This window comes from Myodes glareolus, chromosome 9 (assembly GCF_982192425.1).
Source record: "Myodes glareolus chromosome 9, mMyoGla1.1, whole genome shotgun sequence".
Lineage (NCBI taxonomy): Eukaryota > Metazoa > Chordata > Mammalia > Rodentia > Cricetidae > Myodes > Myodes glareolus.
Genome location: NC_142034.1, coordinates 65,840,985 through 65,856,323, shown reverse-complemented (window position 1 = coordinate 65,856,323; position 15,339 = coordinate 65,840,985). Strand labels below are relative to the sequence as shown.

The 15,339-nt window shown below is 45.6% G+C and overlaps 1 protein-coding gene across 2 annotated transcripts; it reads right to left on the bottom strand.

Moving 5' to 3' along the window:
• Window positions 1-260: 260 nt before the first annotated feature.
• Or11l1 (olfactory receptor family 11 subfamily L member 1) lies at window positions 261-6,383 on the bottom strand. 2 transcript variants are annotated; one of them, XM_087910600.1, is made up of 2 exons: window positions 6,010-6,383; window positions 261-4,056 (listed from the first exon to the last, which is right to left on the bottom strand). In XM_087910600.1, exon 2 carries the CDS (start codon window positions 4,051-4,053, stop codon window positions 3,082-3,084), a length of 972 nt encoding a protein of 323 aa, XP_087766726.1. In that variant the 5' UTR covers window positions 4,054-4,056; window positions 6,010-6,383; the 3' UTR covers window positions 261-3,081. The 2 variants fall into 2 exon arrangements, with proteins under 2 accessions (XP_087766726.1, XP_048293751.1); XM_048437794.3 differs by lacking the exon at window positions 6,010-6,383 and adding an exon at window positions 5,434-5,915.
• Between the last annotated feature and the right edge of the window lie 8,956 nt (window positions 6,384-15,339).

Here is a 15,339-nt window from a genome sequence, read left to right as displayed (position 1 = left end):
CAGTATTTAAGGCCAGCCTAGGATACATAGTTAGTTCCAGACCTTGAAATACAGCATGAGGCCTTGCCTATGCAAAAAGAAATCAATCAATCACTCAATCAGCCAATCAATACGTGGGGAAATGATGTTGTTCGGGCCTATTCTCGGTGGTTCTCATGAGAGTAGAAAGGTTGATTGGTTGGCAGTTCAAAGCCAGTGTCGCCATTTATCTTTCAACTGTTGGAAGATAGAATATTGACCAAAAATCACTGCCAATCACATATTAATAAATGAACTGTTTTATTTTATAACACAATAGCTAGTTAACATGGTTAAGTTTAGACAGTAGAAGCATGTTGGGGCACAAAAATATCCTTCATAGCAGTGGATGGGCTTTGTCCAAGGTTCTGAACTAGTCTTCCAAACATTTCCATGACTGGAAAACCATCAGATGTCTGAAACTGTTCCTTTAAAAGGATAATACAGGCAGGGAACACCTTTAATCCCAGCACTCGGAGACAGAGGAAGGCAGATCTCTGCGAGCTGAAGGCTAGCCTGGTCTACAAAGCAAGTTCCAGGCCAGCCAAGGCTGCACAGTGAGACACTGTCTCAAAAAACAAAACATCTAAAAAACGACAATCCAGGTAGAATGAAAACAAATAGTACTTTTTAATGTGATCATGGAGTGCTGGAGAGATGGCTCAGTACATAAGAGCATTTGCTGTTCTTACAAAGGGCCTACGTTTGGTTCCCAGCATTCACATGAGTGCTCACAAGCATCTCCAGTCCTACGGGATCTGATGCCCTCTTCTGACCTCCACGGCTACCATATGGCACACATACACATGCACAAGCAAAATATTCACATGCACAAAATAAAGTAATCTAAAAGAACATTTAAAGTCATCCAATGAAGGGAACCGAGAATTGCGCTAACTTTCAGTCACAATCTGGGGACACTAGTATTTTCCTTGGTGTGGTCCCCTGTCAGGGAAGAGAGGCAGTCTCATTAGTGGGCTGGTGTTGGAAGATGACTCCAATTGTTCAGAACCGCTGCAGCTCAGGCTTCCTACTCAGGGTCCTGTCTTCCCGATCACCCACCCACCCTGCCTAGTGGAAGCTGAGTATCAACTGTGCTTGTGAAACCATTAATGTCTGTGTCCTCTGTGGTCACCTCATATTATAGGCTATGCTGTTTAATGCTTTACTTAGGATACTCTCCTCCACTAATCTCAGTTCCCTGGAAAACATTTTGTTTAACCTGCTTCTGTCTTGGCACGTAGCTCATTCTCCCCTCAGGAGGGATAAATGCCCATCTTCTAGCCCCCTTCCTCTTACATGCTGTCCCCATGGTCTTCAAATTCAGATCTACTAGATTTTACTGACCTCTTTTCAGAAAAATAAGCAAATCCCCTCTCCATTTCTAGAAAATGGCATTGAAATGACCTCCCCCACATCCTACAGCTAATAAAGCATTTCCTGTGGCGTGTTGGCCTGTCCACATTTGCCCACAGTCTCTTTCGCTGTATCTTGAGCTCTGGTCAGCACTTTCAGTAATCACTTCTATTTTTATGTACTAACAGACCTTCCGCACAAGTGTTGAAATGTACCCCGATGCTCAAAACCTGACTATCTACAGAAACACAACTGTCCCTCCAGTGAGACACTTTCACTTCTCCCTTCAGAAGCTCGTTTCTCAGGACAGCTGTTCACCTATGCCCCTGCCTGTGGTTCCTACCAGTCACTCCCTCCTGCACAGTCACCCTTGCCACAAAGAGGCCACCACCCTGCACAGGGATAGCAGCAGTATCTGTTCTGAGATGCTTCATGAAAGCGTCTCCCTCCTTCTCCCGCTGGCTGCTGGCGGACAGACACTCCCATCCCTTCCAGGACCTGTACAGTTGTGGCAGGAGTCTCCCCACCCCTCACCGTGAAGCTTTACTTCTGGGTTTCCAGGCTGGGTTTCCTTTTCCTTCATGCCTCATGCTTTGAAGCTCTTTCCTGACCTGTTCTTCACTTGGTTCTCTGGTTTACATGCTCCACCAGCATGCTTCCTTTGGTGAGTTATATCATCAAACCTAAAATCAAGCCAGTTTCCTCCCCAACATGAGCTGCTGCAGAGACCCTAACAGTGTCCCCCACCCCAGGTGTGAAAGAGAAGCAATGTCTCTTTTTCCAATTATCACTGAGATTTTTTTTTAATGTAAAGTTTATCATTCTGTTGTCTGTCTGCTATCCTTTGGTGATCATTTAGACAGATTTAAAAATTCTGTGGACTTTGAACCTGTACGATCCAACTTGGTCCTTCTCCAAACTGTTCTGTGGGCTTGCCCCGTTCCCCCATGCCTTCTTCTGTCCTCAGTGTCTGTCCTCTGCCTGGGGCTCCTCCCAGTCTTCTCAGTCCGCAGTGGAAATTGAAACCCAGTGTGAACCTCACTGTTCTAAGACCACGTACTGACTGCTTTTCTATGACCCAGCACCAGCTTGCTTGATTGTTTCCACAAAATCAAGTCAAAAGTTTCTTTGTGCTTTTGTTGTTGTTGTTAATGCATTTCTCTCCTCTTCCAGTCCGGAGCATCCATCAGGGAACTGTCTTCCTCCCCTGGTCTTTCTTGTATGTGTCAGACTGTAACTCAGACCTGGTTTAAAGGATTAAAAATATATGCAGGGTAAATGAATAGAGTACTGGGCAAGACTAATGGAGATCTCCTAAGTATAATCTGAATTAAGAAACTAAGAAAGTAGGCAAAGTTGTGAACCCCAAGACATGAAGTTTCATAAATCTTCCATTCACCCATCTTTTTCTTTGTTTCTTTCCTTTCTAGGTTGTCATTAATTAAATTAACACCTTAAAATTTTAAGTCATATAAAAAAGAAATGCTTGGCACTGCAGGCGATCTTGCTTGTTCTTTCTCACCATGAGGAGATTTCAAACTTTTGTCTCTTTTCATTTGTTCTTTGGACAACGTTTGATTAACACCAGACTTTGTGTCTAAAAGGCCCGTCTAATAGGGCCTTAGAGAAACTTCTGTACCCAAGTTACACGAGTGAGAAACAAATCCTAATGCAGAGCCTAGAAGCACCGGGTATGTGCAGGGTTCCCTACTGGGTGAGGACACCGCCTTTCACTTTCGCTCTGTAGACCCCACACCTGAGTCTCATGACTTTTCTAACTGCCTCTTTGAAGTCCTTGTTCCTCAGGCTGTAGATAACTGGGTTCAGCAGCGGAGTGATCACGGTGTAGAAGACGGAAATGACCTTGTTGGTCTCTGGTGACAAATGTGCGTTTGGGCGCACGTACATGGAGATCATGGTCCCGTAGTAGATGGTGACCACGGCCAGGTGCGAGCCGCAAGTAGAAAACGTCTTCAGCCTGCCGGAAGTGGAAGGGATTCTCAGAATGGAGGACACTATGAAAACGTAGGACATGAGGGTTAGAAGGAAACAGATGCACAGCACAGCGATAGACAGGACAAAGATGGCCATCTCCGTCACATAGACACTGGAGCACGACAGCTGCATCAACGGAGGGAGGTCGCAGAAGAAATGGTTGATGCGGTTGGGCCCACAGAAGTCCAGTTTAGAAATCATCAGCGAAGGCAGGAATCCCGTGCCCACCCCTGTCACCCAGGAGACTGTGACCAGGGCAGCGCAGTTGTCAGGACTCATGAGCGCGGAGTAGTGGAGCGGGCTGCAGATGGCCAGGTACCGGTCATAAGCCATGGCGGCAAGGAGGAAACACTCAGTTGCACCGAAAAACACGAAGAAGTAGAGCTGCGCCATGCAGGCAGGGAAGGACAGCGTGTGGCCCCAGGACGCCAGGTTGGCCAGCAGCAGGGGCACCGTGGTGGACGTGTACCAGATCTCCAGGAAGGACAGATGTTGGAGGAACGTGTACATGGGAGAGCGCAGGCGCGGGTCTTCGCTCACCACTGCGATGATCACCATGTTGCCTGTGATGGTGAGGAGATAGAAGCACAAAAAAATGGCGAAGAGGAGGGACTGCCACTCAAGAAGGTTCTGGAATCCTAAGAGCTGAAATTCAGTGACCTTGGACAGGTTTTGGTGTTCCATTTCCTGTGAAGGCAGAACACATGTTGAAATATATAGACTACACAAGGCATAAAGCATTTTCAGCTTTTGGTATCTAGAATGCCAGAGGTTAGTCTTTTAGTAGTTTGAAGCTATCGTATGGTGTGTTGGTTGCTTGTCAGACAAAATGCAACTTCTGGGAGAAAGGGTTTATGTGGGCTCACAGTTTGCAAGTAGGAGGGTAGAGTCAGGAGGGCATGGTAGGGAGAGCAGGGTGGGGAGGAAGTGGTGGGGAAGGCATGGTGGGAAGAGCAGGGTGGAGAGGGCAGGGTGGGGAGGGCAGGGTGGGGAGAGCAGGGTGGGGAGGGCATGGCAGTAGGAGCATGAGGCAGCATTGTATCCACAGTGAGTAAGGAGAGGCGAGTAGGCACCAAGCTTACTGTTAAGCTTTCTCCTTTTCATTTATCCAAGACTCCAGATCGGGGGGGGGGGTCCTCTCATCTAAATGACCTAATCTAGACGCTCCCGCCTAGACACACCCATAGGCTTGTCTGTTTGCTGATCTAGATATCAAGTTGACAATATCACATGTAGGTTTTCAGAGGGACAAATATGTTAATTCCAACTTTCCTCTACATAAACGCTTTGTTTATTTGGTGTTTTGTTTTTTTTTTAATTTGGTACAGGGTCTCACTAGGTAGTACAGGCTGCCCTGAAATTCATCATCTGCCTGCCTCAGCCAGTCAAGCACTGAGATCACAGATGCTCACCGCCACACCCAACTTGTACCCACGTTTACAGTAACAAGCTGAAAATAGATGTCAAATCCTAGGAAGAGATCAAGTTCTGTTTCTTTGCAGTTTGTGAAATCCTGAAGGCTCAGATCCAAAGGCACAAGGGAATGGCATGCGTAGTAGGACACACACACACACACACACACACACACACACACACACTCACACTCACACATGGACAGAAAGAGGCAAGCTGCCCGAGTCGATAGGGGAGGTGAGCAGGATCAGAGTTCTGGTTTGTGACAGCACATCAAAAACAAATTCTCATCCCTTGAATGCACACATTTGTGTCTGACATCAATAACGTTGAAAAAATCTCAGAAACTGACAAAACAGCAAAACTTTATTAAAATCATGAACACGTGGAAGAAAATGCTTTTCTTGTCTGAAGAGGAAAGAGGACACACTCTCTGAGCTCTGGGAAAGTTTATTCAACTTTCCTTAAACAACATTTTACTGACAGTCTTCTGTGAATGCATGTGTGCTTGACGATGTGTGCATGTGTGTATGTGTGAGCATGTGGGTGTGTGTGAGTGTGTAAATGTATGAGTGGATGTACGTGTGTGAGTGTATAAGTAGCTCAGTGATCAATTAATCTCTTTCCCACTCCCACAAAGACCCTTCTTACCTATTAGGTAACACAGCCCACCACAGAGAAGGGTCTTGAATTTATGTTTTCCAAACACTGCTTATGTTCCTTTGTTTTCTTCTGGAAGAAGTGGCCTCTTCTGGCTGAACTTACTCCTCAGCTTCCTTTATCCACAGGGCTTTTCTGCCATCTCTGCTCCTCTAGGGCCCTGCCATGTCTCTCCTGCCCTCCCCAATCTGTCCTCATTCCTAATCCTCTTCATCTGGCATTAGCATCTCACAGCTTGGTGACCTCTCCCTCTTCCTGCCCGCTGGCCACTCAGCACCTAACTGCTGCTCCCAGACCAGCCTCCACACTGACATTTACATAGCCTCTCAGTCAGCTTGTCTCTCTGTTTCTTGCCTCCTTCTATCTACTAATTTGTGGGTTCTGGGGATAGAAGCCAGAGGCCCCTTCTTCTTCTTCACTCTAAATCCTGTCTTGGCTCTTCACTCTCAGGTCCATGCATGAAGCTAAACGCAAGGTTACCTTTGACCATAGCTGTGTTTGGAACATATGCTCACATGTCTGGTCAGAGTTAGCATCCCAGTGGAGTCTCCACATGACCTGACTCACCTGTGCACATGGCTCCCTCAGTGCGCATTGTCTTCCACCTCACCGAGGAGTATCTCACCTCCCTCTGTCCTCTCATTCAGGGCAGGATTTGTGACTTGGTGTGTCTCAGACTCAGTACTAGATCAGTCAGCTCCAGATGCAAATATTCCCCTTTCTCGCAACCCATTGTTCTACAACGCTTGTCCTATAAAGAAAGTGCTACCGTCTCCCTCGTACATCTCTGCAAGGCTTCTTCTGCAGCCCTCCATGTCCAATCCACAGCACCCAAAAAGGCAGCGAAGCTAAAATTTCAAGCCACAGGCAGATCATGCTGAGAGCATAAACATGGCCACTACTCCACTTAGTCACCCCTGGGCAGGACTTAGTCACTCTCACTGGCCACATTGGTTCCTCATCTCTGTTGTAGCTTATATTTAGTTACTTCTGTTTTCTCCTCACGTGTTTGAGTTAAATCTTTGGACACATTACATTCATGTGGCCCTGCATCTCCCTGGTGTTGCATGTGTATGAACCAAGACCTTCGAGCCACACAGACGAGAGGGTCCTCAAACAGGGAGAATGAGAGAAGAACGGCCGAGGCCTGGTTATGCTCACAAATTCTCTTGGTACAGTAACAATGAGGGTTAGATTTTAAAGTGACACTCACCCCAGCGTGTTATACCTAATGATCACAGCAGTTTCCTTTCCTACCTTAGCTTTCTCTTGCTTTGCGATAAGTATGTCACCACTGACTCCTTCATTAAACTTAATTTAGACTAAAGGAGGAGTGGTCTGCTGGCCAGGGAGACCGTAGTGAATACAAAGCAGCCTTGCACTAAAATCCCCTGAGACCGCTGGAAAGTCAGTTCAGGTTCCCATCCAAGTGAAGTCCTTCTGCAATATACACACCCTAGTGCACAGCATGCTTCAGAAATGATCTGCTAATCACTTCTTAAAATACAGGCTCCTTGAATGGTGGCTGCTTCCAAATGTCTTCACTTCTACTGGGCTGGAGAAAAGCTTCTGCCTCCCAAAGGTTATATTCTGAATCCCTGGGGGCATGTGTGTGACCTCAGCTCTTAATGTATCAATCCCCTTTAAATTATATAAAGTCGTCACAATCAAGACTGTCACTGATATCTGCAGCCCTGCGTAGAGCCAAGTAAGAGGCCTCTTGGCATTACTTTCCGACTATGATGGCTTTATTTGCTGGCACACTGAGGTACAATTACCTGCTCTTTCATATAAACAGATCACGGGTCCCTGCTGAAATTGCTGTGATCATTAGGTATTACACGCTGGGGTGAGTATCACTTTAAAATCTAACACTCAAAACCACAAATATAACAGAAAGTGTGTGACACCGGACAGACATGAGAGGACATACCATGTTGTCTCCAGGATGCAATTTCACCTACATGTCCAAGCTGCCCCCATGCCTGTCCCTCTGAGCGGTGCCCAGAGGTCTGCGGAGCAAGGTTCCCCTTGCCCAGATAAGAGCTGTGCTTGTACGGTGAGATCTGGGACCTGCCATCTCCTGCAGCTGATGCTGGATGCTGAGGGAAGCAGGCTTCTTCTTTCACTAGCCCTGGGTTTCCTGGGGACATGGCCCTTCTGAGACCCTTGCTCCCTAGACAGCCTTGTGTAATTTCCCAGTCAAGTGGATAAACAAGGAGAAGCTCCTGCTGAGTTCCAGCTCAGTTCCAAGTCTTCAGTGACAAAACTCATGGGAAAGACACCACTGTCACATTCTCTGTGGAATGAGCTTTTTCAAAATTTTTTCAAAATTTTAAATTAGGGTAGGTTCCTATAATTTTGACCTAATGTTTCATGTAAGCCCAGTGGTCACGCAACCTTGATGAACCTTCTATAGGCTGTGCAATTCTTGTTTTTGTTGAGTGGGATCTTGTTGTTCTATTATAATTACAAATGAGATTAAATGTTTATGCACCTGCAAGCAAATTAGCTCATCAGCCACACAAATTTGTGCCAGACATCTCTGTGTCTGTGAATACTCAGTTTATCTAGGCTAATGTTGTAGGACTTGGCCCAGGAGGTGACATTCGCTGACATTTTCAAAGATGAATTGGACAAGGGACGATCTTAAACTCATCTGTAACCTAGCAGGCAGGGCTTGAAACAAAAATCACGGATGAAGAGCTGTCTCATATATTTATTTTCTAATATTTTTAGTTAAAATAAACATATACATTTTAATTTAAAAGAAAGTATTAAAAGGTTTTATTGAGGGGGCTGGAGAGATGGCTCAGAGGTTAAGAGCACTGACTGCTCTTCCAGAGGTCCTGAGTTCAATTCCCAGCAACCACATGGTGGCTCACAGCCATCTATAATGAGATCTGGTGCCCTCTTCTGGCCAGCAAGCATACAGACAGCAGAACACTGTATACATAATAAATAAATAAATCTTAAAAAAAAAAAGTTTTATTGAGTCAAGGTCTCAGGCTGGTCCTGAGCTCCTGTTCCTCCTGCCTCCATGACCCTAGAGTTGAGATGACAGGCTTGTGCCACCATCCCCAGCTACTTTCTAAGATTTTAAAAATCACTCATTCATTCAACTAACAAATATGCATTACTGACTCTGTGGGGTCCTTTCAAGCATTCGGTACATCAGCACTGTGTTGTGTGGGCTGCCATTACTTGATTAGGGCTTCATTTAACAAATATTTTCAAAATAGTGTGACCTGTGTGTATAGCTTTCACAAAAATCGAGAGGAGGAAGTGGAATGTAGACAAGGGGAGGAAATCAAATGTAGACAAATCTGCATCTTTTGGAATACCCATGGTTCTGTGCTCCAAAGCCATGCAGACTTGGTCCTTGAGATTGCCTGTGTGTCTCCACAAACGCGGTTGACAGTTGGGTTATAGTATAACCTCCATCTGGGTTCTTTTTCTACTTTCACAGTTAATGTTTATCCTAGGGGCCTTAACAATTTTTTTGACGGAAAAATGTTAAACTCTTGTAATTATTAATTCCCACAGTATTGTGGGAATCATGATGACTGGCCTAGAAGCAACTGGGGCTCACGTAGTTGTTCATAGTTTGGGATAAATACCATCCAGATCTAAGATCAAGGACCCTGCCTGAAAAGCTGGTCATGTCCTCATTTTCCCTGCTAGCTGCAGAAACAAGCCGACAGAGCTTTGGTTCAGTTCAACGCCAGTTTAAGCAGAGGCTGGAGGGTCCTGGGGTTTCCAAAGCCCCAGCCCAGTCATGAGCCAGAGTCAGCCAATACACCTAGGACATGACAATGACCAGTTCCAGGTATCAGGCCTCCCAGGCAGAGATGTGACAGAGAGTGAGAATGTCAAGGAGCTGATGGCCAAGGTTCAGCCAGGCCACTACAGAGCTTTTCTTTCCTGAGATAAGACACACAGTCACACCTAAGAAGGAAAAGGATGGTTATGTGTGTGGGAAAACAGCTGTGAAGGCTGGAGATTACCCTCTCTCTCCCTCCCCCCCCTCTCTCCCTCTCTCTCTCTTTCTATCTTTTTTAAACAGAGTCTAACTATGCATCCCAGACTGACAGGGAACTTGCTATGCAGACCAAGCTGCCCTCACACCCACAGAAGGAGATCTGCCTCCTTCTACTCCCACCTGCTGGGATTACAGTTGTATGCCACCACACCCAGCTATATATTTAAATTTATAAATGGCATCAGCAGTTGATGACGTTGGGTAAATATGTTTGGGTTTAAAGGGAGGGATGTTCTAAAACTCAGCCTTTCAGTTGTTCAGAAGACTACACTACATAAGCAACCATATAAGGAATAATGATTTGGCAGATGGGAGATATAGCCAGTTGTTTTCTAGAATGTAATTCTATGATCTCACAGACAAAAAGGTGCTTGCTTGTTTTACAAATTAGATGAGTACTGTTAACCAAATATTAATACAGCTTTGCCAGTTTGAGGACGGAGGAGGAGATATTTCTAAAAGTCAGATTAATTTCCTAAAAGCCCTGACTGTCTCAGAACCCATACCAACATTGTTATTTCTGACTTGGTCTGGGAAGTCCAGAATCAGATTGATTGTTGGGAGAATTATCTTCCAGTGTATTTGCCTGTTTTGTCTTTTCTCTAAGGAATTCAGGGGCAGCCCGATCTTGTTGCTGCACTGTGGGTGTATTTCTGTCTCCAACACTGCCTTGCATCTTCCAGAGTAATAGACGACACTGGAATTTTATCAGTATTTGTTTGTATTCCAGGGGCAGGCTAGGGCAAAAGCTCTGCTATCAATTTAGACCTGTTCACTGAAATCAAAAAAATGAATTAAACCACCGACTAAATTAAAACCAAAGAGCTGTAGAAGAAAAATGCCTAACCTAGGAGTCAACAGTTACTCCCTTCAAGACAGTCACGTCTTGAAATTAACAGATAATTTGCTATTGTTTTCATGAGCCAATTGGTACATAATTAGAAAGTCTAACTTTTGAATACCCCAGGTTGAATTCACAATATAGAAGAGAGAACTTCAGAACAATTAGACCCTGCAGACAATTGGATGTGTTCCCCAAAGGTCTGGTTTCCTTTTCTTCTCCCATGAGGAGCCAGGTCTGGGGAGCAGCTGCTGGTACAGGTTAGAATCCCCATCTCTATCCACAATACCTGTGTGCAAGCCGCAGAAGGAGGAGACAGGAAGGTTGGGTGACTCACCAGGGTCCTTGCAGGGCTTAGCAGAGCACTGGGTGCCAACCCAGGTTTACCTCAGCTTTGAAGCTGTCTTTCACTATGGAACTCTGAGGAACATTCTGGGAATCTCAGAGGCTGCAGTAGTGCAATCAAACTCACTCCACCAAGAACACAAATGCATGTCAGCTCTTCAGGAGATACCGGGACTGCCAAGCGGTCTGGAGCCAGTAAGAAACACTCAGAGACCAGACATCAGTCCCCAAATCAGAGTGGTGGATCAGGTGTATGGAGAGAGCCTCCTTCTTCACAGGGAGCTGGGGAGTTTGGGGGCACGACTCTTTGGGTTGGTGCTCCCTGTCATCGCGTTGTTCTCTGAAGATCTGCTTTCCAGACAAATTTCACAACCAAAAAATTCTGAAGAAATTTCATTTCTAAAAGCCAAAAAATAAATTTACATTGTACTCTGTGATCGTTTGTGGGCTGATTTTTGTCTTGTTTCTTTGGAGAATGTTGCGTCTTGTCAGAGACACCACATTCAAACATCCTCCAAGGTTTCTCCCGATTTCACTCTCCTAGCCCAAGTTGGGGAGGTGTTTTAGATGGAAGGACCCCCCCCCCGCCCCGTTTCTATAAAACAGAAAGGATGATGAAGGGCTCCTTATTTGGACTAGTTGGTGGAGGGGGCGGGGACAGACCACAGGAGGTCACTTTGTGAATGAGGGCTGAGGGTGTGAGTTAAGTGAGATTATTCAGTCACAAAAATGACAAATATCTGAGTCCCCTTTTGCAAAGTAATCTGTAGTCATCATAAGCACCGGAAGAATGGTAGGGTGGGGAGAGGAGTTTATTATTTAGTGGGCATGGAGCTACCTTCTGTTGGATAAGAGGGGAGAAGCTTTAGAGAAAACCAATACGTTATAAATATCTTCCATGGCATTGAACTATATACACTTACATTTTAAACTGTACACTTAAAATTCAAATTTTTTAAACATTAAAATTTAAGTACATTTAAAGTTATAAATTTTGTAACATATGTCTGTCACAATTTTTAAAATTAGGAGAAAAATGTAGGACACAATTGCTTAAATGCAAACAAACTGAAGTCCTAAAAATAGAACACGCAGGAAAGAATTTGCTGAGTCAGTGGCTGTTGCAGAGTTCTGTGGTTGAGAGATGGGAGAAGAGGGAGAGGAAGAAAAAGGGAGAGGGGGGAGAGAGAGGCAGGAGCAAGGGAGGGAGGAAAAGAGGGGGAGATGGAGGTGGAGAAAGAGAGGGAGGAGGAGGGAGAGGCAGAGGGAGAAAGGCACACAGACTAGGGGACTGGGTTGAGCCCTGGGCTGTGGCTCCCTCTAGTGGTACAAAGTTGAAACCAAGGCGCACTGGGGACATGGCACATTGCAAAGAACCCAATGTTCTGAAGCAGTGGAAACCAGACCAAGGACCCAAAGAGTGAAGAAGATACTTGGGGTACAGATATCACTGAACTGATTCAACATCAGAGAAGACAGAACCCAGGTGGAGAAGAGGAGTCAAGAGAAAGGCAGGCTGAATTAAGACTTGGATCCACCCAGGCAGCCTGACTATGATTCAGCTTGTGGGCTGCAAGGAGGGCAGAGTGGCTCTCTAGGCACAGCTGGGCTGCATGGGAGCAGGTACTCCCTCAGAAAGAAAAGACCCCGAGAAAGTGCAAATTCCAAGTAGATCCTCTCTTCCCCAGAGAGCTAGAAAGCGCCGGGGAAGCGTTCTCACACATCGCTCCTATGTTACAATTCATCTCATTTCTGTATCCATAATGGAATTTGGTGTCGTTTCGGGAACACTGGGCCAGTGAGGTGGCTCAGTAGCTAAAGGTGCTTGCTGTCAAGCCCGATAACCTGGGTTTGAGCCCCTAAACGCACATGGTGGAAAGACTCTTACAAGTTGTCCTCTGACCTCTGTATGATATGTGTGCCGTGGTACACATATGTCTACACACACACACACACACACACACACACACACACACACACACACGCACACACGCACAATATAGCTTACATTTTGTTTTTAAAAGAATAATGTAATGCTATAGTCCTCGGTCCTAGCTACAAATGATGGAGGGAAACCAGTTTACGTGTAGTAACTGTAAAACAGCAGAGTTCACCTGCCCCAATGCCCACCCTCACCGCCACCCAAAGCATATCGTCCCTTAGCCTACTAGGTATGGAAGCCTGGCTTCAGGTGAAGCCCCAGAGCAACTGGTACCCTATTTGGCCGATTAGGACGATGTGCAGCATCTGTCTGAGCAATGGAGACACAAGAACATCTGTGAGCCCTATAGAAAGGCACAGATTGAACTCTCCCTGGTAGAGTATCTGTGATAGACTCTTAATTCTGTTGGTCCACTTTCTTATTTAGTCTGCTGGTATTGGAAGAGTAGCTATAAGTTTCCATCATTTGGTAATGTTCCAGGGGTTAAAGAAGTTGGCAAGAAACCTCCCAGTACTAATACAGCTATATTATGATCTGTCCTTCTCTTTGTATTCCAACTTCTATTATTTTTCTTCAATCACATATAATTACTATATGGTAACCTCTTTAAAGCATAGTGGTACCTATTTAATACAGAGAGAGAGAGAGAGAGAGAGAGAGAGAGAGAGAGAGAGAGAGAGAGAGAGAGACTTAAGCACCATCATCCCTGGCTGTGGGGTGAAATACAGCATAAGACACAGGCACAGTCTGCCCCAAGTCACTCGTTCTGTAATCAAAATCTACTTTGCTCTCCCTAAGCCTTTTGCCCCTTTCTTCCCTGATGTCACATCTTAAATGCTTTCTGCAGTTGGCTCTGAAGAATCCGTTTCAATTATCCACTCAACCCCGAGGCAGATGGCCCCAAGAGCACTTTGACCCTTTACCCCACCAAAGCTCCACGCCAAGATTCATCTCATGATAAAGCTCTGCCAGGTCCTGAGTCACCAGCCTGGCTGCTCCCTGCAAGCTTGTCTGCTACTGGAAACTTCTTAATTATTTGGAAATGGTCAGCCCTTCTGCCTGGGACACTTTGGGGCCACACAGTCTGGAACAGGAATTTTCTGTTGCCAGCTTGCCCTCACTTTTTCCCTGTTAGTTCAGAGAACTTTGAGGTCCAACCCCCGGAGCTTCATGGTGGAGTCCTGTGCTGTGCTCCTACAGGATCAGGACATGTCCTTGTTTTCTGATTCTGAGTAGGTCTCCACCAACTGAGCACAGGGTTTCTGGAGGGATGGGGTTCAATTTCCAGTCTTCTCCTTGTGCCTTAGTCCCCAGCACTGCCTCTGAGACTCTAGACTCCCAACAAATACGTGCATGCTGGGGATGGGACATATGGATGGACATGGCAGAAGCATGCCAACCACCACCTGCACCTGTTGAATGGGGGAGACTGAGGCTTGGGGTAAAGTGGTTACATAGGGGATGTATGTGACTTGGTTCCAAGAGGAGGCAGCTTCCATGGGCTGGATTTGCTCATCCCAGAGGCTGAAGAGAGGACTCAGTGGTTAAGAGGTCTTGCCAAGGGCATCAGTTCCATTCCTGGCACCCATGTCAGGTGGCTCACAAGCACCTGTAACTCTAGCTTCAGGGGATCCTATGCCCCCCTCTGTCCTCCTTGAGCAGGAGGGTACCCATTATACTGTTCTCATCCATGCTGGACCACATTGCTGTCATTATCATACATGTCTTCCCTTCAAGTGGTCGTTTATTTCTGAAAGTAGCAAATCTCAAGTTTGGAGGAAAAAAGATTAAGGAAAGAAATATAAGTATTTTGTGTAGGATATTTAAATAGCAGTTACAACAGAAAAAGTTCATGGTGCCATTCAATAAGTTGTGGGAAGAAGGAGGATAGGTGTGCTCCACCCTGGCTGGCTGTGGCATGAGACAGGGCATTTCTCAGTTTGCTCTAATATGAGGCTGACTACCCTAAGTCAACTTTATGTGTAATGTCATGTACTGCCAGACTTGAGAGCTAACCCTGAGTCCACATGCTTCAGGAAAGTATGAGCTTTGTTCATTTTAAATTTAGAGTTCATTTGTGTGTGTGTGTGTGTAAGGGGCGGCACTGCCTCAGCACACCCATGGAGGCCAGAAGATAACTTTTATGAGTCAGTAAACTTTTTTTAAATATTTATTTTTTATGATTACAATATTCTGTCTGTGTGTCTGCCTGCAGGCCAGAAGAGGGCATTAGATCTCATCTCAGATGGTTGTGAGCCATCATGTGGTTGCTGGGAATTGAACTCAGGACCTTTGGAAGAGCAGGCAATACTCTTAACTGCTGAGCCATCTCTCCAATTTGTAAACTTCTTTGTACTGTGTGTCTGGGGGCTCAAACTCAGGTAATCAGCCCTCCAGCTATCCACCAAGTAAAAGTGAAAGTCAGATTGCAGAAGTAAGAAAAGGAAAAGGCCCAGAGGCCAAAGGTAGATGGGATAATTTAGGTTAAGAAAAATTGGTGAGAAATAAGCCAAGCTAAGACAGGGCATTTATAAGTAAGAATTAAGCCTCCATGTGTGTATTTATTTGGGATCTGGGTAGCAGGGGTGGGGGGCAAAGAGCAAAAGAGTAAATAAAGCAACCAACAGCAGGGCAACTTAGTTGGCCTTGGTGTACTTCTATCATTGACTATTTGGGAAGCTGAGTCAGGAAGAGAGCATTCAAAGTCAGACTGGGTGGCAGAGTGAG